The following is a 21,931-nucleotide window of genomic DNA, read 5'->3' as shown; positions in this document are numbered from 1 at the left end:
TGTGAAGTGTATGCTTCTGCTTAATAAAAGTCAGAGAGCTAGGCAATATCGCATGACTCACGTTTCACTGATATGAACAAAGCTTTTAATGTAGTCTATGAAATAGAATAAAATGAAGACAAACCTGTTACGCAGCCTGATAAAGAAAGTGAAGCACCCAGGTGAGATGGTTGGATGGCAATGTAACTTTGTACATTCACACACCATCAACAAGTATGTAAATGATTAGTACTGCTATCCTCTGTGGCAGGCTGAACAGCCACAAGAATGCGTTATTTCTGCCCATGTTACAAGCAAGCCTGGCTAGGTATCAGCATATAATGGCTGTGAACAGCATCAGACATTGAGTGATCATTTTGGAGGACATGGAGATCTGTGTACTCATGTGAGACAATGATATCAGCACCAGACAGTATTTGAAAGGGACCTCATTCTGGATATCCATTTGGCCGGCTGGTCAGATCGTGCAATGTCCAGATTTGTGGGACATTCAGAAGTGACACTGGTTTGATGTTGGGCTGCACAGGAACATGAGGGCAGGCGTACTCATCATCAAGATTCCAGTCAACCATGTCTGACCACCACAATGGAGGGTCACCATATTGTGCACCAAGCACATCTAGCCTGCCATCTGAGAAAAAGTAATGGGCTCCCTGCAACATATTGCATCATCCCGCACCGAAGATTAGCAGCAGCTGGACTAGGGAATTACAATCCCATGTTTAAGCTGCTGTTACCACTTCACCACAAATGGTTTGCATTTGGAATGGTGCCACGACCGGGAAGCACAGACTGCTGATGAACAGTATCAAAATTGTTTCCAGACACGGATTGTGATGCTGCATTACCACAGATGACCATAATCGGTGAGTATTGCGGGGACCTTGGGAGAAGCTCCACCCTTCCAATGTTTTGGAGAGGCACTGTAGTGTTATTGCTGCTGTCATTATGTGAGGAGCAAGTGAACATGACTTCAGGTCACAGCTGCTAGTGACTGAGGGAAATATGATGGCACAACAGTGCGTCACAGATATCCTGTGTCCTCAACTGTTACCTCTCATGTGACAGTATCATGGAGTCATTTTTCAACAGAGAATCCTCGTCCACACATGGCACGTGTCTCTATAAACTACCTGCATTATTTTGAGGTGCTCTCATGACTAGCAAGATGCCCGGATCTGTGCTCGATAGAATATATGTAGAACACACTCAGACATAAACTCTGTCCCACAGCCAGTATCCAGGACATCAATGACTAGTTACAACAGTCATGTGCCAACTTTCCTCAGGAGAGAATACAACTTTATAACACCTTTCTCAACTGAATCAGAGGAGGTGCAACATCATACTGACAAGTGGGCTCATGGTGCCAAGTTCATTGTAAATTTGTCTTGATTTTTGTAATCACTGAAATAAAGACACATATCCTCCCAACCTGTGAAGTGCCATTTTGTTTCCTCCTCCCCATCTGGGTGCTTCACTTTTTTGTCACACAGTGTACATCGTACTATTTTATAATTACATCAACAAACTATTAGGATATGAAGGGCACAGGATAATGATGTATGGCCACTGGGATTGATAATGGTGAATTTTCAACTGGAGGTAACCAAGTTTAGGCACTGTATGGAAGTGGTGTCTCACACAAACAAAGTCTACAACATGAGCCTAGAGTTAGACTTCCTGCATGAGTGTCATGCTATAAATGACTTTTGAAGATGTATTTTGGAACTTGGTGAGGAGATATTCCAACTACAGGAAGTTGTCACAAATGTTGATCTGATGCGAGGAGCAGCTATTGCACAACGCAATCCAGTTAAGGCTTAATTCGCATGACTGTGTGTCGAGTGGCACTGGGAAGTCATTGAGTGTGAATGTGGAACTGGCCTCACCAGACGGTATGTTGCGTATAGCGGAACCGCTGGAGGACAGTGACATATTGCATGCAGCATATTGTTTGGTAAGACGAAGTACTGTACGCATACAGAAAAGGGATGGAGGCCAGGTAATACCTGTCAGTGCAGATAATTTTGGTGCTGAGAAGATTAAGTTTTTAAAGGGAATGTTAGTGGTAATGTTAGAAATTCTGGAAGATGAAGATTTGATGCTCTTCAGGGGAATGTGGCCAGATTTAATTGTCCTGATGACACAATAATTCAACAGTTCAACTAGCTGCCATCTTCATGACATTGCAGTTGCACAATCATGCCAGAACTGAGGTAACATCAGAGACAGCAGCCATATCTCATGTTACCTCAGTTCTGGCGTGATTGTGCACCTGCAATCTCACCTGAAGATGGTGGCCAGCTGGACTGTTGAAATATCGTGTTGTTAGTACGATGAAATTCAGCTGCATACCCATGAAGAGCATCAACATTTATCATGCCAGAAAAATCAACATAATCACATGAGGAGAAAAGGAAATTGCTCCACAGGAGGTGTAAGCTGTGAAAAGGCACAGGATGCAACTAAGAATGCATTGCATGAGAAAGTTAAGCATTTGAGGGGAACAGAGAGGGCACCAATGGAAGAACTGTTGTTACGAGTTTCAAGACTTGTTTCTTTCCGTGGGGGCCACTGCCTGCAATGATCGTGATGCAAGACAGGATTCCTACAGCTAATGAAGCTTCAGCGTGCCGGAGGCCATAAAGAACACCACAGTCTCTGCAGCCAATTTTTAAAGAATTTATCAATCAGCAGTCAGCTAGCAGTGTAATATAAGAGAGTAGTAGTCTCTGAGAGCAGGAACTGTAATCATACTGAAAAACTCTATAGTTGGTTCAATGAATTATCAGTTCTGTTGCAACTATTTCTATTTGAATAGTAAGACAACAATAGATGCCCAACTCATTCCAAACATCACAGAAGTCATGATAATCTTGTGTGGTGCCTGTATTTCTCGACAATGGACCTGAGGAGTGAGTTCCATCAGCTAAACGTGACTCCAGAACATACATGAAAAACTGCATTTTCAGTACCTAGGGGAAATTATCATTATAGGAGAATGCTATATCATTTAAGAGTCCACCAGCAACAATTCAGCGATTGTTAGATGGGGTGTTAAAAGGACTAAACATCATCAATGTTTAGTGTATTTGGGAGACATAATTCTTTTTCCAAGGGATATGCAGGAACTTAGCCAGACACTGAGAGAAATGTTCAAGAGCTTACAGGCAGCACATTTGACACTGAGTACTTAGAAGTGCCATTTTGCATTGGAAGAAGTAAGTTACTTGGGTCATGTAATTAGTTAAGTACGGTGTGAGGAATTATCGATGGTTAATACAGATGGTGTGAAAATTTTCAGTACCAGGGACAAGTAAAAAGATACAATCATTCCTGGGCCTTGAAAATTATTGTAGACAATTGGTGAGAGGATTCATGGATGCAGCATGACCACTTACACAATTACTGAAAAAGGGTATCAAATTTGTGTGGTCTAAGAAGTGTCAAGTAGCAACTGAGGAATTAAAGGAAGTACTTATTTTGAGCCCAATGCTGGCATTTCTGGATTTTCAGTAAGAATTTATATTACCAAGTGATGGGTTGAACCATGCTCTCAGATGGATTTTGAGCCAGGAGGTCAATGGAGAGGAACACCTTATTGCTTTTGCATCAAAACAATTGAGTGGAGCTGAGAGGAATTATTCTACAATTCAGAGGAAGATGCTTAGCCAGGTCTATGGAGTACCATACTTCTGATATTGCCTGTACAGGAGGAAGTTTAAAGTAGTGACAATGCTGCTTTGAATGCCAACAAACTAAGTAGGAAGGTAGTGGCAATACAAGCACTAGGTCAAGAAGTTGCTGAGTGGCAAGCAGCACAGTGTAAGCAGGACAGCAAGCAGTAACAGTTCACTGTGTGTGTGGTGGGTTGTTATGTAAGGAGACTAGATTAGGAATGCAAGTGGCTTTACCATCCAAGCTAAGGGAACTTACTGTCAGACTTTATGAAAGAACTGTGTCAGTTGTTGAGAGGGAAAAAAATTTAAAAATAGTCCACTTCATCCTCAGTCAAGTGGAAGGATGTTAACTCCCACCATGTCGATTAGGACATGAACACATCAGCACAGATTGTGACCATTTGTAGTGGTGTATGGTAAAAAGATGCCACCATCATACGTTATGATGAAACAGAAAGGAAACAGGAGCAGAAAGTCAGTCCGAGTGTGTATGAGAATTGTGACGGAGGTTTGCTAACGGGTTCAACAAATGAACACTATGGCACTGCCTCCAAGAGGAGGCAGTAAATTTTACAGGAACATTATCTCAATACAAGGTGGGCCTGTGGGTGATGTTGTCAAGTCTATATACTCATAAATGGAAGACAAAAACGTTTGTGACATGGTACAAGGGCCCATACCAAATGATTGAATCCACATCACGTGTGTTTTGAAGATGCAGTTGCCAACAAGGTTGATGACTGTACACGCTGAATGCTTACAATCATTCAAGGATGTGCTGGGTCAATCCCAGGGGGAATACAATTAGAACCAAAGAGAAGAGCAAAACATAAGGAGTAGAAGGAAAAGCAACAGGAGAAGGAGAACCTTGGACCTCACATACCTTATTTGTTTAGGCTGAGGAGGCAGCCAAAATATTTTGTTTCTTAAAGATTCTTGCAATCCCATTTTTCCTGTGTTGTATAGATTATACAGTAATTATGGGTAGTATTGTACGTTTATGTCAGGGTAAGGATTATCTCTAATATTTGTGTGAGATATGCTGATTGGAGAGAGTGGGTTTCTGGAGGCAGGGGAGATGATAGTAGTCCCCACCTTAGGTTGCTGTTCGGCGAGGGCAAGAAAGGAAGAATGCTAGTCTCGATGGTGCTGTACCTTCTTTCCTGAGGCAGAGTAGGGATGCTGCAAGATCATAATCTGGACAGAGGAGTTTTGTTTCCCAGGCAGTAGGTTGTGATGCTGTTTGGTTAGGAGTGGACATTAAGTTTGGTGTTTAATGTTTGGGAACTACATAATTATATAAGGAGGTTGGAAGAGGTATTTTTGGGTTGTCAAGAATTAGCAACTAGAAATGGAGTACTCTGGGGAGCACAAGACACTGCTCATGGTGTATGCATGGTTGAAGGAGCAGAAGCAGGAAGTATAGGAGTAGTAGTACAGCATGAATTGCAGAGGAGAAAAAAAGAGGATAGCCAGATGCAGGAAAAAGGATGCTAAACACAGTGTTTGGGACACTGGATGCAAACAAAATGACAAAACACCAGAAGCCACAAGAGAACTGATAGAAGGAAATCTGGCATTTCCCATGGATTGTAAGTTTGGAGAGCAGCATGCTGAACAACACGTGCATGCTTCCATAACTAAGTAAAGAGGTAACAGATTATGCTAGAGTGTCAGCTAGCACTCTAAACCAGGATTTAAAGGTCATTCAAGGACATATGAAGGTATTAGATCAAGAATAATGCTAATAAGACTGTTGCAGTCACTTGGAGATAGTGCCTGAGATGAAAGAGTAGAGCTAGCAAGCTTGCAGGAAGCCTTTCATCAGGCACTACACGAGTAACTGAGTCTCATCCTAGTGTCACCTGAGCAATATCTGAAGAGGCTGAAGAAAGTGCAGAAAGAATTACTGCCAGAACTACAATTAGTAGCAGAGCCTAACAGTCAGAACCTGCCTTCTTACTACCATGGTGCAATGATGGAAGTAAAAACATATAGTGCACACTTGTATTTGTCAGTGCAGTTGTTAGTGGTGGACAAGCATGCATTATTTAGATATTACACAGTGCACACCTATACAGTACGGCTTGTGCAGATAAAAGAGGATGGTGTGTTGCTGATAGCAGAAGATGGGGATCGGTGTATGGTAATGATCAAGAGTGAGGTACAGCAATGCTAAAACAGGGTGGTCACCATATCTCCTACTCGTGAGATCCAGTTGGGAGGAAATGCATGTGCCATACAATTGTTCAGCTGCAAGATGGACAGTCAATGATGTGAAAGGACATGATGTAATCCAAGCCCTACTTCCAGATAGTGGATCTACATTTGGTATAGCAATGTACAACAATATAATAGTGGTGGCAAGTTGCTGTGGACAAGGAAAACTCATGGGTACAAGGCAGTTAGATTTTAGAGGCAATGGATTGTCGATTAATGGAAGTATGTGTCCTATTATGGGACCCACGTTTCATTTACCAGCAGCAATGGAAGGAGTTAATCTTTTAAATATAACCCAACCAGAGCTCTATTGGCCAGATGAACTCTTAGAGATGTTGCCTACGCAAAACCTTACTCTCTTCAATAATTCCAGAGAACCAAGTCCAGTTCATCCTCTTAGTCGGATGGTAGGGGCACAGGAGGGGTGGATTACTGCAGAGCAACTAATGCAGCACATTGAACATATCGAGATGGTACATGACAGATAACTGTAACCTCGAGTGTTGTAATTCCTAGCATGAGAGTGACTCTGATTTTGCTTTGTAAAGCTTTTATTTATCCAAGATGATGAGCAGCTCAGAAATGCAGTGCATGGGTAATCCAGGTTCCAGCAAACTGGATCCCCTAAGCAAGATGGAGAATGAATTTGCATAGCTTAAGGAAGATGGGAAGCAGCTGTAAAATGTAATGTAGTAAATGTATAGTGTTTAAAGGGACAGTCTAGTATAATCTGAGTGAGTGTCACTTACATTAAAATCAATGGTGCAAGTAGCCGCAGAGGGGAACTAATCCTGGGCAATACCCCAAGGGATGGGCCAGCTGTACTCAGAAAAACCTGCACCACACAGCAGTAATAGTCAAAGTAGGCAGAGCAGTGTCACCGTACCACAGAAAGAACCATGTTATGACCTAAATGACCAAGGATTGGGTAATAGTACAAAAAATTCACCCCAGAGCCATACAAATAGCTGTGAATTTTGAGGCAGGTTCATTCAGAGTCCAGCAGCATCCCAACACTAGGGCCGTGCTAGATGACAAGATGACTGGGCACAATCAGCTGTAGCCATGGGTTTGAGACTGGGCTGGGCTAGCTGCCTCCTGCACTGTCTCCCCAGTGGGTCTCAGTGCCACAGCACTGCTGACCTGCAGTACATGCATGCCACCACTAGACTCCTTCGAGGGGGCAGCAGGTCATGTACAAGGCACAGTAGTCGTCCCTTGTCTCCACAGTGAACGCAAGCTGGGTGAGAGCTGCCTGGGTTCAGGTGCTCAACGGTAGAATGCATTCACAGAAAGAAGAAGGAATGTGGTGTTGATGTCGGGGCCTTGGCTCACTGACAGACCATTGACCACTACTTGGCATGATGTCACAAATGTTGGGCACTGATGTGTTACCTCTTTCTGGGGTAGAAGCCAAGCTGCCAGCTGCCCATCACCAGTCTACTGCAGCAGAGTGGGGCATGATTGCCTCCCATTGTCAATGATGAGATGTGTAACTGAAGTCTATAAAATATTTCTCTTGATCACCAGTTTGTCACTGGGCCTCACCAGCCTATCACTGCACCGCTCACCCTACAGAGTGGTACCACAAATTGGTCTTGCCCCTTTGGTAGTCATAAAGTTTTAATTATCATCTTGAACAAATAAAGTACTGCAGTCAATTTTTTGTTTGTTGCAGGTTCTGGAACACCCAGAAACACATAAAAACCAGCACAAGTGACAAAATTGCAACATTTTTGCTGCTGCTGAAAATTAATTACCACATGATACTCTACTTTATCAAGACAGTGGCACCATTTTGTTTTGGCATCTCTAGCAGTTTGCTATGGTACTGCCAAATGGGGATTTCAATGTTTATTGGAAATGAATACATGTACCTACAAACAATCAAAAAATTAATTAAGGTGAGGTGATATTAAAACTTTGTGACTTGCCTTCCCTGAACATCTAGGAACCAACTGCTTCTGTTCCAGTACTTTGTCAGTAACAGATTATTAATGCAATTATGGCACTGCCTGTTTCTATGACCTGCTGGCATTTATTATATGCTGAAATGTAGATAAAGTTACCGCACATACTGTATAAATGTTTGCCATGATACAGAATGATTTGATACAGAATGTAAGAGTGAAGACAAAGTGATGGTAATGTGACAGTGTGAATCATATGTTATCTGGAATTCCAGAAATTGCTGTGTATGCATTATGTGGAAATATCATATGTGCCACACTACGGCACACAATTAGAAGCATTGAATTGCATACTGGAAGAACAAAAGTTGTAATGGTTTGGATTACCACTGGGCATTGTTGGCAAGCTTGGACCCTGGAAGTTCCAGGTATTTTTGATATTCATAGGAGCTGCAAAAGATGAAATCATACCATATCTACAGCAGATACTTCTACTGAATTTCATTACAACAATACTCAAAACAACAGGTGATAAAATGCTGACAATTATAGGAGATATTTCTTACACTAAACTAAACTCTGCATGAAATGGCGGGCCATGAAGGCCCAACGGTACCACCCAGCCACTGTGTCGTCCTCAACCCAGAGGCATCACTGGATGTGGATACAGAGGAGCATGTGGTCAGCACACTGCTCTCCCGGTCATATGTCAGTTTACAAGACCAGAGCCAGTGCTTCTCAATCAAGTAGCTCCTCAGTTTGCCTCACAAGGACTGAGTTAACCCCGCTTGCCAACAGTGTTCGGCAGACTGGACGGTCACCCATCCAAGTGCTAGCCCAGCCCGACAGTGCTTAAGTTCTGTAATCTGACGGGAACCAGTGTTACCACTGCGACAAGACCATTGGCAAGATACTTCTTATGCATTGGTGAATGCTTCTCGGCTACAACATCAATGTCTGTATGTGTCTGTTATGCATGAGTAGCAGTTATAGTGTCACATATTAAGATTTCTTTAAACAAATTCTAACTGTACCTGACATATTCATGCCTCATTTATATAATTACACACTGTAAGTAGAAATATCCACAAAATTACTTACAGCTCTCAGCTCAGCTGGTGAAAACAGAAACCTAAGCTGTGCCCTCAGAGGAACCATAAGTATGAGGAAAAATGGAAACGCCAATGAGGCTTCAGTTGACTTGACAATCCACAGTACTGCTAAGCACAATAGCTGGATGATTGTGAATAAGTGCATTTTCATGGTGCGAACCTGAAACAAATTACAAGCTGACATCAATGTGTTAATAATGCAAAACATACTCTTCTTAAAAAGAAGATACAGTCAATAAATGAATCTAGACATTTAAAATTTCATATCTCACCCTTCGCACGTATGCCACTTGTGGGTGGTGTTTGACTGGCATGAAGAACAGTTTAAGTCGCTCAAAAAACTGAATACCACTTGTAGATGAGATTCCCATGTACAGAAATACTCCAAAAAGAACTGACATAGGCACCAACCTAAGAAGTGGCGCCATTAAAACTGACATACCCACCATTACAGCAACAAGAAGTGCACTCAGTCGTTGCTCTGGAAAAAATAAAGAAAGATTTCAGAATATTTTTTTATTATTATTAAAATGTTTGTGATCTCTACATCTCATAACCAAAACTCTTTTTTGGTTCACTGAAACTGAATAGTAAAAATTGCACTAAAAAAAAAAAAAACGCATGCTAAATAGGTAGCCTAACTATGTCATGTTAAAATACATAAAATTTTCAAAGACATTTTTCATTACTGAGTTGCCCAAAAGGTTTTTCTAATACAATGTTAACGCAATGAAGAAAAGAAAATTTGCTGTGAACAGTTATTTAAATTATAAGTTGTTAATGTTTCTTAATGTTAGTTTTTGTTTTCTGTATCTAAATTGACATGTCTGCAATTGTGTTTTTCTTCCTTGAGGATTTTCATTATCATTATCTAGAACAACACCTTAACAGGGTGGTCAATTCGTAAGTTAAAAGATCATATCATGCTGCAACAGCTACCCATGAAGTATGTGAAATTATTTTGTTATTCACCATCTTCTTGACACTGAATAAATCTATAGCCATTTTGTGGTAGCCATGTGAAATGTTTACACTCCATTAAATGTCATTGAATAAATCATTCCTTTAGAGTAATCCAAATTTGCAAGCAGCCTCATTCATTCATTTTATTCTGAAGAAGAAACTTCATGGATGCGGAAAAAGTCAAAGTATACATCGCCATAGTAAAATTTTCTGGATGTTTGATCTTTGAAAGAAGCTGGTGCTTCCTCAAGTATCTTAAAATCTGTTCTTCTCTACTGTTAACACCTGCCTTGATACCAACTGTAATTTATGATACATAATAATAGAGCCCAGCCTGCAATTAATACAGCTACTAGTCATGTAGCTTTTAATTATTGAGTCTAGATAATAAAAAAAAATTGTTCGGGAGTGGAATGCTAGAGAGATAGTATGATTGTGGTTCGATGAACCCTCTGCCAAGCACTTAAATGTGAATTGCAGAGTAATCATGTAGATGTAGATGTAGATGTAGATGTGATAGACTGTGTAGAAGTTGCAGCACAGCTGGAAAATGATCCCACTACATTCACAGTTAGGCTTGCCTTCAATGAAGTAGCAACACCTGTCTATTAGCTTAGACCAAAAGATTCAGTCATTCCTCCAATGGGTGGATAATTTCTTTATTTTACTTATTTAGATGCCAAGAAGGTAACCAGAGGGTGAGTTACTGTGAACAGTTTAGTGATATGATTGTTCTCATCAGAAGCAACAGCAAACCAACACCAACATCAATAGTTCAGGTATGCTGATGTCACAAGTACAGGATGAAGAGATAGACAAAGTATATGAAGATACTCAACAGCTAATTTAGTGTGGAAAGAGAGATGAAAATCTAATAGTCATGGGGGAATGGAATGTGTTTGTATGGGAGGGAGTAGAAAAGCGTTACAAGAGTATATGGGCTTGGTAGTAGGAATGAGAGTGGAGTTCTGCAATAAATATCAGTTAGATGTAACATATACTCTGTCCAAGAATCACGAGAGGAGGGGGTATACTTGGAAAAGGCTAGGAGATATAGGAAGATTTTAGTTGGATTACATCATGGCCAGCCAGAGATTTCGAAATCAGATACTGTATTGTAAGACTTACCCAGATCAAAATTTAGTAGTCATGAAGAGTGGGCTAAAACCTAAGAGACTAGTCAGGAAGATTCAATATGCAAGGAAGTAGGATACAAAAGTTTCAAGGAAAGAAGACACATTTGGAATTCTCTGATGCTGTAAATACTGAGAAATTAACAGCTCAGCAGACAATTCAGTTAAAGAGGAATGGACATTTCTTAAAGGGGCAATCACAGAAAATGGAAAGAACTGTAACTGTAAAGAAACCATGGATAATAAAAGAAATACTTCAGTTGATCAACGAAAGAAGTAAATAGAAAAAGATTCAAGGAAGTTCAGGAATACCGAAATACATACCACTTAGGAACAAAATAAATAGAAACTGCAGAGAAGCTACAATGAAATGGCCGCAAACAACCTTCGGTGAAATTAAAAGCAAGGGCAGTAACATTAGGAGTGCAATGAGAATTCCACTGTCAAAGGCAGAGGAGAGAGTAGATACATGAAAAGAGCATACTGAAGGCATCTACGTGGGAGAATACTTATCTAATGACATGACAGAAGAATAAAAAGGAATCAATGGAGAAGAGAGAGTGGATTCAGTACTAGAATCAGAATTTAAAAGAGCTTTGGACAACTTAAGATCAAATAATGTTCCATTTCAATTTCTAAAATCATTGGGGGAAGTGACATTGCTGTATGGAATGTATGAGACTGGCGACATATTATCAAGAGTTTCAAGATAGCAAGAGCCAACAAGTGTGAGAATTATCATGTGATCAGCTTAACAGCTCAAGCTTCCAAATTGCTGAAAAGAACGATATACAGAAGAATGGGGGAAAAACTGAGGATTAAAAGACGATGATCAGTTTGGCTTTCAGAAAGATAAAGGCTACAGAGATGTACTTCTGATGTTGCAGTTGATAATGGCAGCAAGACTGGAAAAGAAAAAAGAAAATAAAATTAAAAAAAAAAACTAGACATGTTCATTGGATTTGTCGAACTGGTAAAAGTGTTTGATAATGTAAAATGGTGCAAGATGTTTGAAATTCTGAGAAAATCAGTTACAGACAAAGATGGATAATACACAATATGTACAAGAACCAAGAGGGAACAATAAGACCGGAAGACCAAGAACGAAGTGCTCAGATTAAAAAGGGTGCAAGGTAGGGGTATAGTCGTTCATCCTTATGTTCAATCTATACACTGAAGAAGCAATTACAGAAATAAAAGAAACCTTCGAGAGTGGGATTAAAATTCAGGGTTAGTCTATCAATGAAATGAAATGTTCATATGGCACTGTTGGCCAGGAGGCCCCATCCGAGGAAGTTCGGTCACCAAGAGCAAGTCTTATTACAGAAGAACGCCACACTGGGCAACTTGCGTGTCGGTGATGAGGATGAAATGATGAGGAGGACAACACAACACCCAGTCCATGAGTGGAGAAAATCTCAGACCCAGCTGGGAATCCAACCCAGGCCCGCTGCATGAGAGGCAAGCACATTACCACTCAGCTAAGCAGGTGGACAGATTCTATCAATGATAAGATTCACTGATGACCTTATTATCCTCAGTGAAACTGAAGAAGTATTACAGGAGAAACTTAACATCCGAAATAGATGAAATTAAGGGGTTCTGCAATGTAGGCAGCAAAATAACCCACGATGGAGAGAGCAAGGAGGGCATAAAAAGCAGACTAACACTGGCAAATGGGATATTCCTGGTCAAGAGAAGTTTGCTGGCATCAAACATATGTCTCAATTTGAAGAGCAAATTTCTGAGAATGTACATTTGGAGCACAGCATTTTACAGTAGTGAGACATGAAATGGGAAAATTGCAACAGAAGTGATGTGGGATGTAGTGCTATAAAAGAATGTTGAAAGGTAGGTGGACTGATAAGGTAAGGAATAAGGATGTTCTCCACAGAATTGCCAAGGAAAGGAACATATGGAAAACACTGACATTGCCACCTTTAATCTATCTCATATTTCAGTAAGTCTAAGTAAGACATTAATATCAAATTTAATCCATAGGTAACAAATCAACACAAGCTGTTAGCACTCCACACAATAAAGCTTGTTGTTGTTGTTGTTGTGGTCTTCAGTCCTGAGACTGGTTTGATGCAGCTCTCCATGCTACTCTATCCTGTGCAAGCTTTTTCATCTCCCAGTACCTACTGCAACCTACATCCTTCTGAATCTGCTTAGTGTATTCATCTCTTGGTCTCCCTCTACGATTTTTACCCTCCATGCTGCCCTCCAATACTAAATTGGTGATCCCTTGATGCCTCAGAACATGTCCTACCAACCGATCCCTTCTTCTGGTCAAGTTGTGCCACAAACTTCTCTTCTCCCCAATCCTATTCAATACTTCCTCATTAGTTATGTGATCTACCCATCTAATCTTCAGCATTCTTCTGTAGCACCACATTTTGAAAGCTTCTATTCTCTTCTTGTCCAAACTATTTATCGTCCATGTTTCACTTCCATACATGGCTACACTCCATACGAATACTTTCAGAAATGACTTCCTGACACTTGAATCAACTCTGGATGTTAACAGATTTCTCTTCTTTAGAAACGCTTTCCTTGCCATTGCCAGCCTACATTTTATATCCTCTCTACTTCGACCATCATCAGTTATTTTGCTCCCCAAATAGCAAAACTCCTTTACTACTTTAAGTGCCTCATTTCCTAATCTAATTCCCTCAGCATCACCCGACTTAATTAGACTACATTCCATTATCCTTGTTTTGCTTTTGTTGATGTTCATCTTATATCCTCCTTTCAAGACACTGTCCATTCCATTCAACTGCTCTTCCAAGTCCTTTGCTGTCTCTGACAGAATTACAATGTCATCGGCGAACCTCAAAGTTTTTATTTCTTCTCCATGAATTTTAATACCTACTCCTAATTTTTCTTTTGTTTCCTTTACTGCTTGCTCAATATACAGATTGAACAACATCGGGGAGAGGCTACAACCCTGTCTCACTCCTTTCCCAGCCACTGCTTCCCTTTCATGTCCCTCGACTCTTATAACTGCCATCTGGTTTCTGTACAAATTGTAAATAGCCTTTCGCTCCCTGTATTTTACCCCTGCCACCTTCAGAATTTGAAAGAGAGTATTCCAATCAACATTGTCAAAAGCTTTCTCTAAGTCTACAAATGCTAGAAACGTAGGTTTGCCTTTCCTTAATCTTTCTTCTAAGATAAGTCGTAAGGTCAGTATTGTGTGTGTTAGACTTAAGATTGTTTTTTGTCATATTTTGCTTCGCAGTAACAGCAATTAAGATAACAGTGCAAGGACACCTTACAATGAACTGAGAGAAGTGCCAAAGTGCACGAAAGACACTGAAAGACTATTTGTTTTCATAACTGTACTGGAAGCATAAAATAACTAGATGACAAACTTATTCCAATGGCTAAGCAGGGATGGCTAGAGGACAAATGTAAGGATGTAGAGGCCTATCTCACTAGGGGTAAGATAGATACCGCCTACAGGAAAATTAAAGAGACCTTTGGAGATAAGAGAATGACTTGTATGAATATCAAGAGCTCAGATGGAAACCCAGTTCTAAGCAAAGAAGGGAAAGCAGAAAGGTGGAAGGAGCAAAACACAATAAAGCTTAATACACCAAAAGGATGCTGTTGTTTAGCAACTGAATAATTTTTGTGATTACTTTACTTACTGAGACTTCCTCGCAGGTTAAAATGGTTTGTCAGACCAGGACTTTAACCTAGGACTTCTGCCTTTCACAGGCCATTAGTCTACAGACTGAGTTGCCCAAGCATGACTCACAACCCACCCACCTAGCTCTACACCTGTCAGTAGCTCATCGCCTACCTTCTTACCCTCACAGAAGTTCTCATGCATACCTGGTGGGAGAAGCACTCCTGCAGAGATATGGCTTAGTCAGAGGCTGTAGGTGTTTCCAGAATGAATTCATTCCACTTTACTTGTTGGTTACTTGAAGAGACACCAGCATACATTGCTGGCAGACCTTTTTGAAGGTTATGGGGACTCTGGTATGATGTTGTCAGCTGCAGATGTTTTGAATTTAGTGTTTTGTGAAAATAACGTTATGAAAATAATGTTACAAAAAGTGCACAAAAACTGTTAAATGCAGCTTAGTCTGTGTTCAGTGTAATCAAAAATGTCAGTGCAGAAAGATGGATCTTTCAGTGAGAAGTGACAATAACTATGCGACAGTATGGAACTGTGTAGATTGTAAACAAAAAGCAGCAACCATAGTCAAGAAATGTGTACTTGTGAGGCAGCTAAGATGATCGATAGTACAATAAAGGAAAACCTAGACATTATTTCCATTATAAGAATCTTGCAGGATGAACTAAAAAAACTACATGAGAAATAAGAAATAAATCCACGTCAATCAGCCACTCGTGAGTCTCATATTGTACGAGCAGAAAATCTAATAATCTCTGTCAGTAATTCTGAATGATCTATGCAGCAATGATGAGGTAAAACAATGCGCAAACATGTGAAAAGAAACATAAGTAAAGTGAGCAGAAAGAAAAGAGGAATCACTGGTGATAGTCACAGTAAGTGACTAACTCTAGAATTACTGAAAATAAATTTGACACACTATGTAATGGGCATCGTAAAACCTGGTGTGCATGTCATGTATGTATGTAACTGGACGTTTCGTGAGTAAGAAACATGATAAACATGATACAATTGTATTTGTGGTGAGTCTACAACATGTATTGCAATAATGCAATTACATTGTTACAGAATGTTCTACGACAATTTGTTCTTCTAATCAGCACAAATATTATTGTAATTAATCATAGCAAGAGACATGATTTACCAGAGTGATCATGTGTGAACAAGGAAATTGATAGAAAAATAATAATCTTAAAAGGTTTTGTATAAGCATATTTGACAGGTCATGTTTTACTACCTTAGGTAATTTTTTTACTACCCATGACCTTCACATGCCCAAAAAGGGAAGATCCAAGCTAGTACACATAATAAATAAACAAATTAGCCCTCAGTCTTTCACACCAACCGAAGAACTAGGGTAGAACAAAAGTATTAATATGTTTATTAGTGTAAACAAGGTTTTCTGCAAGAGCCAAGTTCATCTGAACAGTTCTGTAATATATCAGATAGGAAACAAGTCCTGAAACAAATGTACATAAATATTCAGTACCTCAGAAATAAACTAGATCTCTTGTCACCTTTTGTGACTGAACATGGCTCCTATGTCATTGTGATTACTCAACATCATCTTAAACCTGAGGAATTAACATTTTATAAATTAAAAGGTTATATTCTTGCTAATAGGTACTGTAGATAGTGGGTGGTTATATTTGTTCAAGAAGCACTGATCACTTTGAAAACGTCATTACTGGACAAACACTGTGGCGAAATAAATCTAGAAATTACTGCCGTTACTCTTTAACTAAAGGAAAAGGGTAGAAGTTACACAAAGCTCAAGGTAATAGGAATTTTAATAATCTCTGCTCAGCAGCTAGCCTGAGTGGCCCAGTAATCTCAGTATACTTGGGGCCCTGAAGATTAATGCAAACTCAAACAACATGACTAACTTGAGGCTGTCAGAAATATTGATTTTATACAACCTTGTAAACATAGTGCACACTGATACAAGAGTGACCGACTACACATTCAGCAGCATAGATTATTTCATAATCAGTAAACATGCCGCTAAGCACAGCAATGACCACTATTGTGACTGTTTAGTACATAGGTATAAACACTGCAGAAGCAACAAATGTTACTGAACAGAAACAAGTCCTGAATGATCATAATGCAAACTGCCTCAAATGTAAACTAACCCAGGAGGAATGGAATAGTGTTTATAAGGCAGAAGGCTCAAACAATAGATGGGATGAATGCTATGAAACAATTCTGAGACATTATAATCATTGTTGCCCAGTGAAAGATGTCAAAAGGAACTCTAATACACAGAATGAATCCAAGGCTGAAATTACCCAGTAGTCTGATTAAACTCAAGCAGAATGTTCATGGCCTCTTCTTACTTTATAAATATAAAAAGGTTATCAATCTCAAGGAAAAGTAATGCAAAGTCATTGAAAATGTTTAAGGTAGACATTTAGAATTTCAGGGAAAAGGTTCACAGTGATTCAGTCATTAAATCTGACAATGTGAGCTCATTAATCAATACCAGAAAGCATCATCAAATGTGAATACGAAACAAATAAGCATATTGCACGAGGGAAAATTTATAGAACAGCCAAGAACAATCTGGCACATTTTTAATAAATATTTCATCACTACATGTGTTATTCCAATTCAACCTGTTGACCAAAATAGTCAGATAAACATTTGCTCATCCCAAAGTGACGATGATGATGATGAAGTCGCATACTCTTTGACAGAGGGTAGGGGAACAATGCAGGAGACCTGCACTGCCGTACTATACAAGGTCCTAGTAGAAGTGGTTTGCCATTGCCTTCCTCTGATTGTAATGTGGATGAATGATGATGAAGACGACACAACACCCAGTCATCTCGAAGCAGGTGAAAATCCCTGACCCCGCCGGGAATCGAACCCAGGACCCCGTGCTCAGGAAGGGAGAATGCTACCGTGAGACCATGAGCTGCAGACAATCTCAAAGTATTTCTTTGATTTAATTCACTTTTACTTACAGTTTTGAATTTAAAGTTCATCCCTAAGTATAAACTTTAAATTCAGAAATGTGAGTAAACTTGAATTAAATCAAAGAATCAACACATTAAAGACCAGACTCTCAGCCTCCTGGAATGAGATATCAGACGCACAAGTTATGAAGTGTCACAAAGAATTACTTAACTTACCTCATTAACTGCTGTATTAGGGAAAACACCTACCTACACTCATTCAAAATGAGCTTAGTTAAATTAGTATATAAGAACGAATCCAAAAAACAGGTTGAAAACTAAGGCCAATTTCATTAATCCTGTATTTAGGGAAATTTTTGAATACTTTTTGCTGTGACAAGTCAGTGATTATTTCGAAAAAAATAATCTATTCATTGAAACACAACATGGTTTCAGAAAAACCATAGCACAATCATAGCAATAGATGAAGGAAATTTGGCAACAGGCATATTCCTTGATCTTACTAAAGAATTTGATTCAGTTAAACATGACCTACTAGTAAAGAAACTTCAGACATATAGCTTAAAATATTCAGCAGCACTACTGCTAACCTGGTACCTGTTGAACCAGAAGCAGTGCACGAAGCTAACCTATCACATTAATGACTGAATTATAATCCCCCAAACTTCTAGTGAAACAATAAAACAAGAAGTACTCCAGGGCTCAATTCTTGGCCCCTTTCTCCTCTTAGTCTATGTGAATATGTCACCCAGTCACAAAACTACAAAATAATGAGTTATGAAGATGACACATCTCTGCTGTTTTTTGGTAAAAATACCTATGAACTTACATCTTCTGCAATGGATGCAGTGATAAATATAGTTAAGTATTTTCAAGAACAAGATCTAAAGATGTAAATATTAATGAATCACAATTATTATCATTCAAGACTGTTAACTCTAACCATACCTCTATAAAAAATATATGTGGGACTGAAGAAAGAGACACTGAGAGCTGCAAATTCTTACACCTACACTTAGATGGAAACTTGTGATGGTCAAATAATATTAATTTTGTATGTGAGATGATTAATAGTGGATTATATATCCTCAGACACCTAGCAAAAATAGTTACAAACCCTACTATCAAAACTGTTTGCTATGGAACAATACATCAATTAACAAATTATGGTACTGAATTATAAGACTCTGCTGCAGATACGCACCTCAATAGATTAATGTTGTTGCAGAAGAAGGCAATTAGAATAATCCATGGTTTAGATCCTCATGATTCTTGCACAGATGTTTTTGTGCAACATAAGTAATCCTTGTAACCGCCCCCGGTGTAAAACCTGTCCCATGCACGCTCCCACCACCACCTACTCCAGTCCTGTAACCCGGAAGGTGTACACGATCAAAGGCAGAGCCACATGTGAAAGCACCCACGTGATTTACCAACTGACCTGCCTACACTGTGATGCATTCTATGTGGGAATGACCAGCAACAAACTCTCCATTCGCATGAATGGACACAGGCAGACAGTGTTTGTTGGTAATGAGCATCACCCTGTGGCTAAACATGCCTTGATGGACGGCCAGCACATCTTGGCACAGTGTTACACCGTCCGGGTTATCTGGATACTTCCTACCAACACCAACCTATCCAAACTCCGGAGATGGGAACTTGCTCTTCAATATATCCTCTCTTCCCGTTAGCCACCAGGCCTCAATCTCCGCTAATTTCAAGTTGCCGCCACTCATACCTTACCTGTCATTCAACATCATCTTTGCCTCTGCACTTCCGCCTCGACTGACATCTCTGCCCAAACTCTTTGTCTTTAAATATGTCTGCTTGTGTCTGTATATGTGTGTGGATGGATATGTGTGTGTGCACGAGTGTATACCCGTCCTTTTTTCCCCCTAAGGTAAGTCTTTCCGCTCCCGGGATTGGAATGACTCCTTACCCTCTCCCTTAAAACCCACTTCCTTTCGTCTTTCCCTCTCCTTCCCTCTTTCCTGATGAGGCAACAGTTTGTTGCGAAAGCTTGAATTTTGTGTGTATGTATGTGTCTGTTTGTGTTTCTATCGACCTGCCAGCGCTTTCGTATGGTAAGTCACATCATCTTTGTTTTTAAATATATTTTTCCCGCGTGGAATGTTTCCCTCTATTATATTGATATCATTAATTTGAACCCAACAATTACGTTTGTTATTGTCACTGTTGCATTTTGAAATCTTTTCTGTCGTCTTATTTTCTTTTTCTGTTTTTGCCAGTAGTTTCACTTTGTATTCACCTTCTCCTTTTTACCGTAATCTGCTATACAATTTTATCCCGTCTATATATACTCAATAATATGTAACCCACTTCCAAACCACAACCCAAAAAATTTTTTTGCCGCTTTCAACAGTACCGCCGCTATAAAATCCACCATTTCTAGTTCACAAACAGTTCCTTTCACCTTTTAAACAACCATTTCGGCTAGTTCTAATAACTTTCGCTTTATTTCCATTTCCGTTTTTCCCACATCACTGATAATTTTTAGCCGCTTCCCACAGGTTTTAACGTCATTATTTCTTCGTCAGACAATTGTTAGCCTCATTTTCATAATCTGCCACCACAAACCCATTCCTTTTAATATATTACACGCAGTTTTTTCGAAATTTTCCCGAATTTCTCAATCCTCTTAACGTGTTTTGGCGGCAACACAACCACCTAACCTTTGTGCACATCGTTGTCTACCAACCCAAGTCCAACATAGCCCAGCTGTAACCAACACCTTTTCGCCTTTTTTCACACCAGATCTCCAGTTACTTTCCAGTCCACCTTTATCCCTCCCCATATATTTTTATTTTCATTTTCATTTCCTCATGTTACACTTTCCACCTTCTAATACCATGTCACCCTCACAACACCCCCACAACGACCCCATTAAGTTTTATTTACATTCCCTCCGCAAACATGCCTTCGCCCTAGCCAGATTACGCTCCCATATTCTATTTTCTCAGGCTTGTCTGACATTTGGCATTACCCCCAAAGGGCTCACACTTAAAGTTCCCATCTCTGGCTGCAACCCTTCTTTCCATCAGTCCCTATACCAGTTCCAAACTGAACAATCCATTGCCCTCACCCACCTAATCCTTCACCTACACATCAACTCAGTCAATGAACACACCCATCAACTCCTATCCTTAATAAAAGTCCTTAATATTTCCGCTCCCACATCCACACCGGCTGTTCAGAGCATCCTCCTGCAGGCCAACCGTAAATTAGAACAGCATGCCACCCTCCACCTAAAAAAACTATCCAATCCCCTGGTTTCCCACCTCCGGAAAGGCAACTCACTCACCCTTCACAAGCTTTCCAGCTAACCTCAACCCCCTCTCATTGCACACAAACCCAGTCTCTCCCATCTACTCAATCTCCCACTTCCAGCTCCACTCCCTCCAAAACCTCAAAATTCCAATCAACACAATCTGGAACCACAACACCCTAATTCAGTAGTTAACCTTTCCTCCAAACCTCTCTCCCAATCCGAAACCTCTGTCCTATCCAAAGGCCTCACCTTCAGCCCCACTCCCAGATTCAACCAAACAGCCCTCGTCAAAGATTTACTGTCCTACACTCGTACTCTCTGCTGGAAATATCACTTTGCCACGAAGAAAAATGATCCTAATCCTACTCCTAATGATCCAACTCCCCAAGACACCATCAAAATTGAACCCTGCCGGGAACAGTTCCGTCCTCCGTCGCAGCGGGACCCACCTCCTCTTCCTCAAAATCACCCTCTCCAAACCTTCCAGGAATTTCTGACTTCCAGCCTTGCATCTCAATCCTCCTTAAAAAACCTTAATCCTACTCCCAACATCACCACTGCTGAAGCCCAGGCTATCCGTGATCTGAAGGCTGACCGATCCATCGTCATTCTTCCAGCGGACAAGGGTTCCACAACCGTGGTACTTGATCGTCGGGAGTATGTGGCTGAGGGACTGCGTCAGCTTTCAGACAACACCACATACAAAGTTTGTCAAGGTAACCCCATTCTCGATGTCCAGGCAGAGCTTCAAGGAATCGTCAGAACCTTAGGCCCCCTGCAAAACCTTTCACCTGAGTCCATCAACCTCCTGACCCCACCGACACCCCGCACCCCTACCTTCTACCTTCTTCCTAAAATCCACAAACCCAATCATCCCGGCCGCCCCATTGTAGTTGGTTACCAAGCCCCCACAGAACATATCACTGCCTACGTAGATCAACACCTAATACCTATTACATGCAGTCTCCCATCCTTCATCAAAGACACCAAACACTTTCTCGAACGCCTGGAATCCTTACCCAATGTGTTACCCCCGGAAACCATC

At 40.3% G+C, this 21,931-nt stretch overlaps 1 protein-coding gene across 4 annotated transcripts in view; it reads right to left on the bottom strand.

Annotated features, from left to right (window-relative positions):
* Positions 1-21,931, bottom strand: part of LOC126480907 (band 3 anion transport protein) — a 603,907-nt gene that overhangs the window by 14,218 nt on the left and 567,758 nt on the right. For all 4 annotated transcript variants that reach the window (XM_050104308.1, XM_050104310.1, XM_050104309.1 and 1 more), the window contains 2 exons: positions 9,198-9,406; positions 8,915-9,085 (listed from right to left, as the gene is read on the bottom strand). In XM_050104308.1, the coding sequence (XP_049960265.1) occupies positions 8,915-9,085; positions 9,198-9,406 (380 nt within the window). The remainder of the gene's footprint in view (positions 1-8,914; positions 9,086-9,197; positions 9,407-21,931) is intronic.

The sequence above is a fragment of the Schistocerca serialis genome, chromosome 5 (genome assembly GCF_023864345.2).
Source record: "Schistocerca serialis cubense isolate TAMUIC-IGC-003099 chromosome 5, iqSchSeri2.2, whole genome shotgun sequence".
In the NCBI taxonomy this organism is placed as follows: domain Eukaryota; kingdom Metazoa; phylum Arthropoda; class Insecta; order Orthoptera; family Acrididae; genus Schistocerca; species Schistocerca serialis.
The sequence above is the reverse complement of the archived record's forward strand: the minus strand, read 5'-3'. Positions and strand labels throughout refer to the sequence as shown.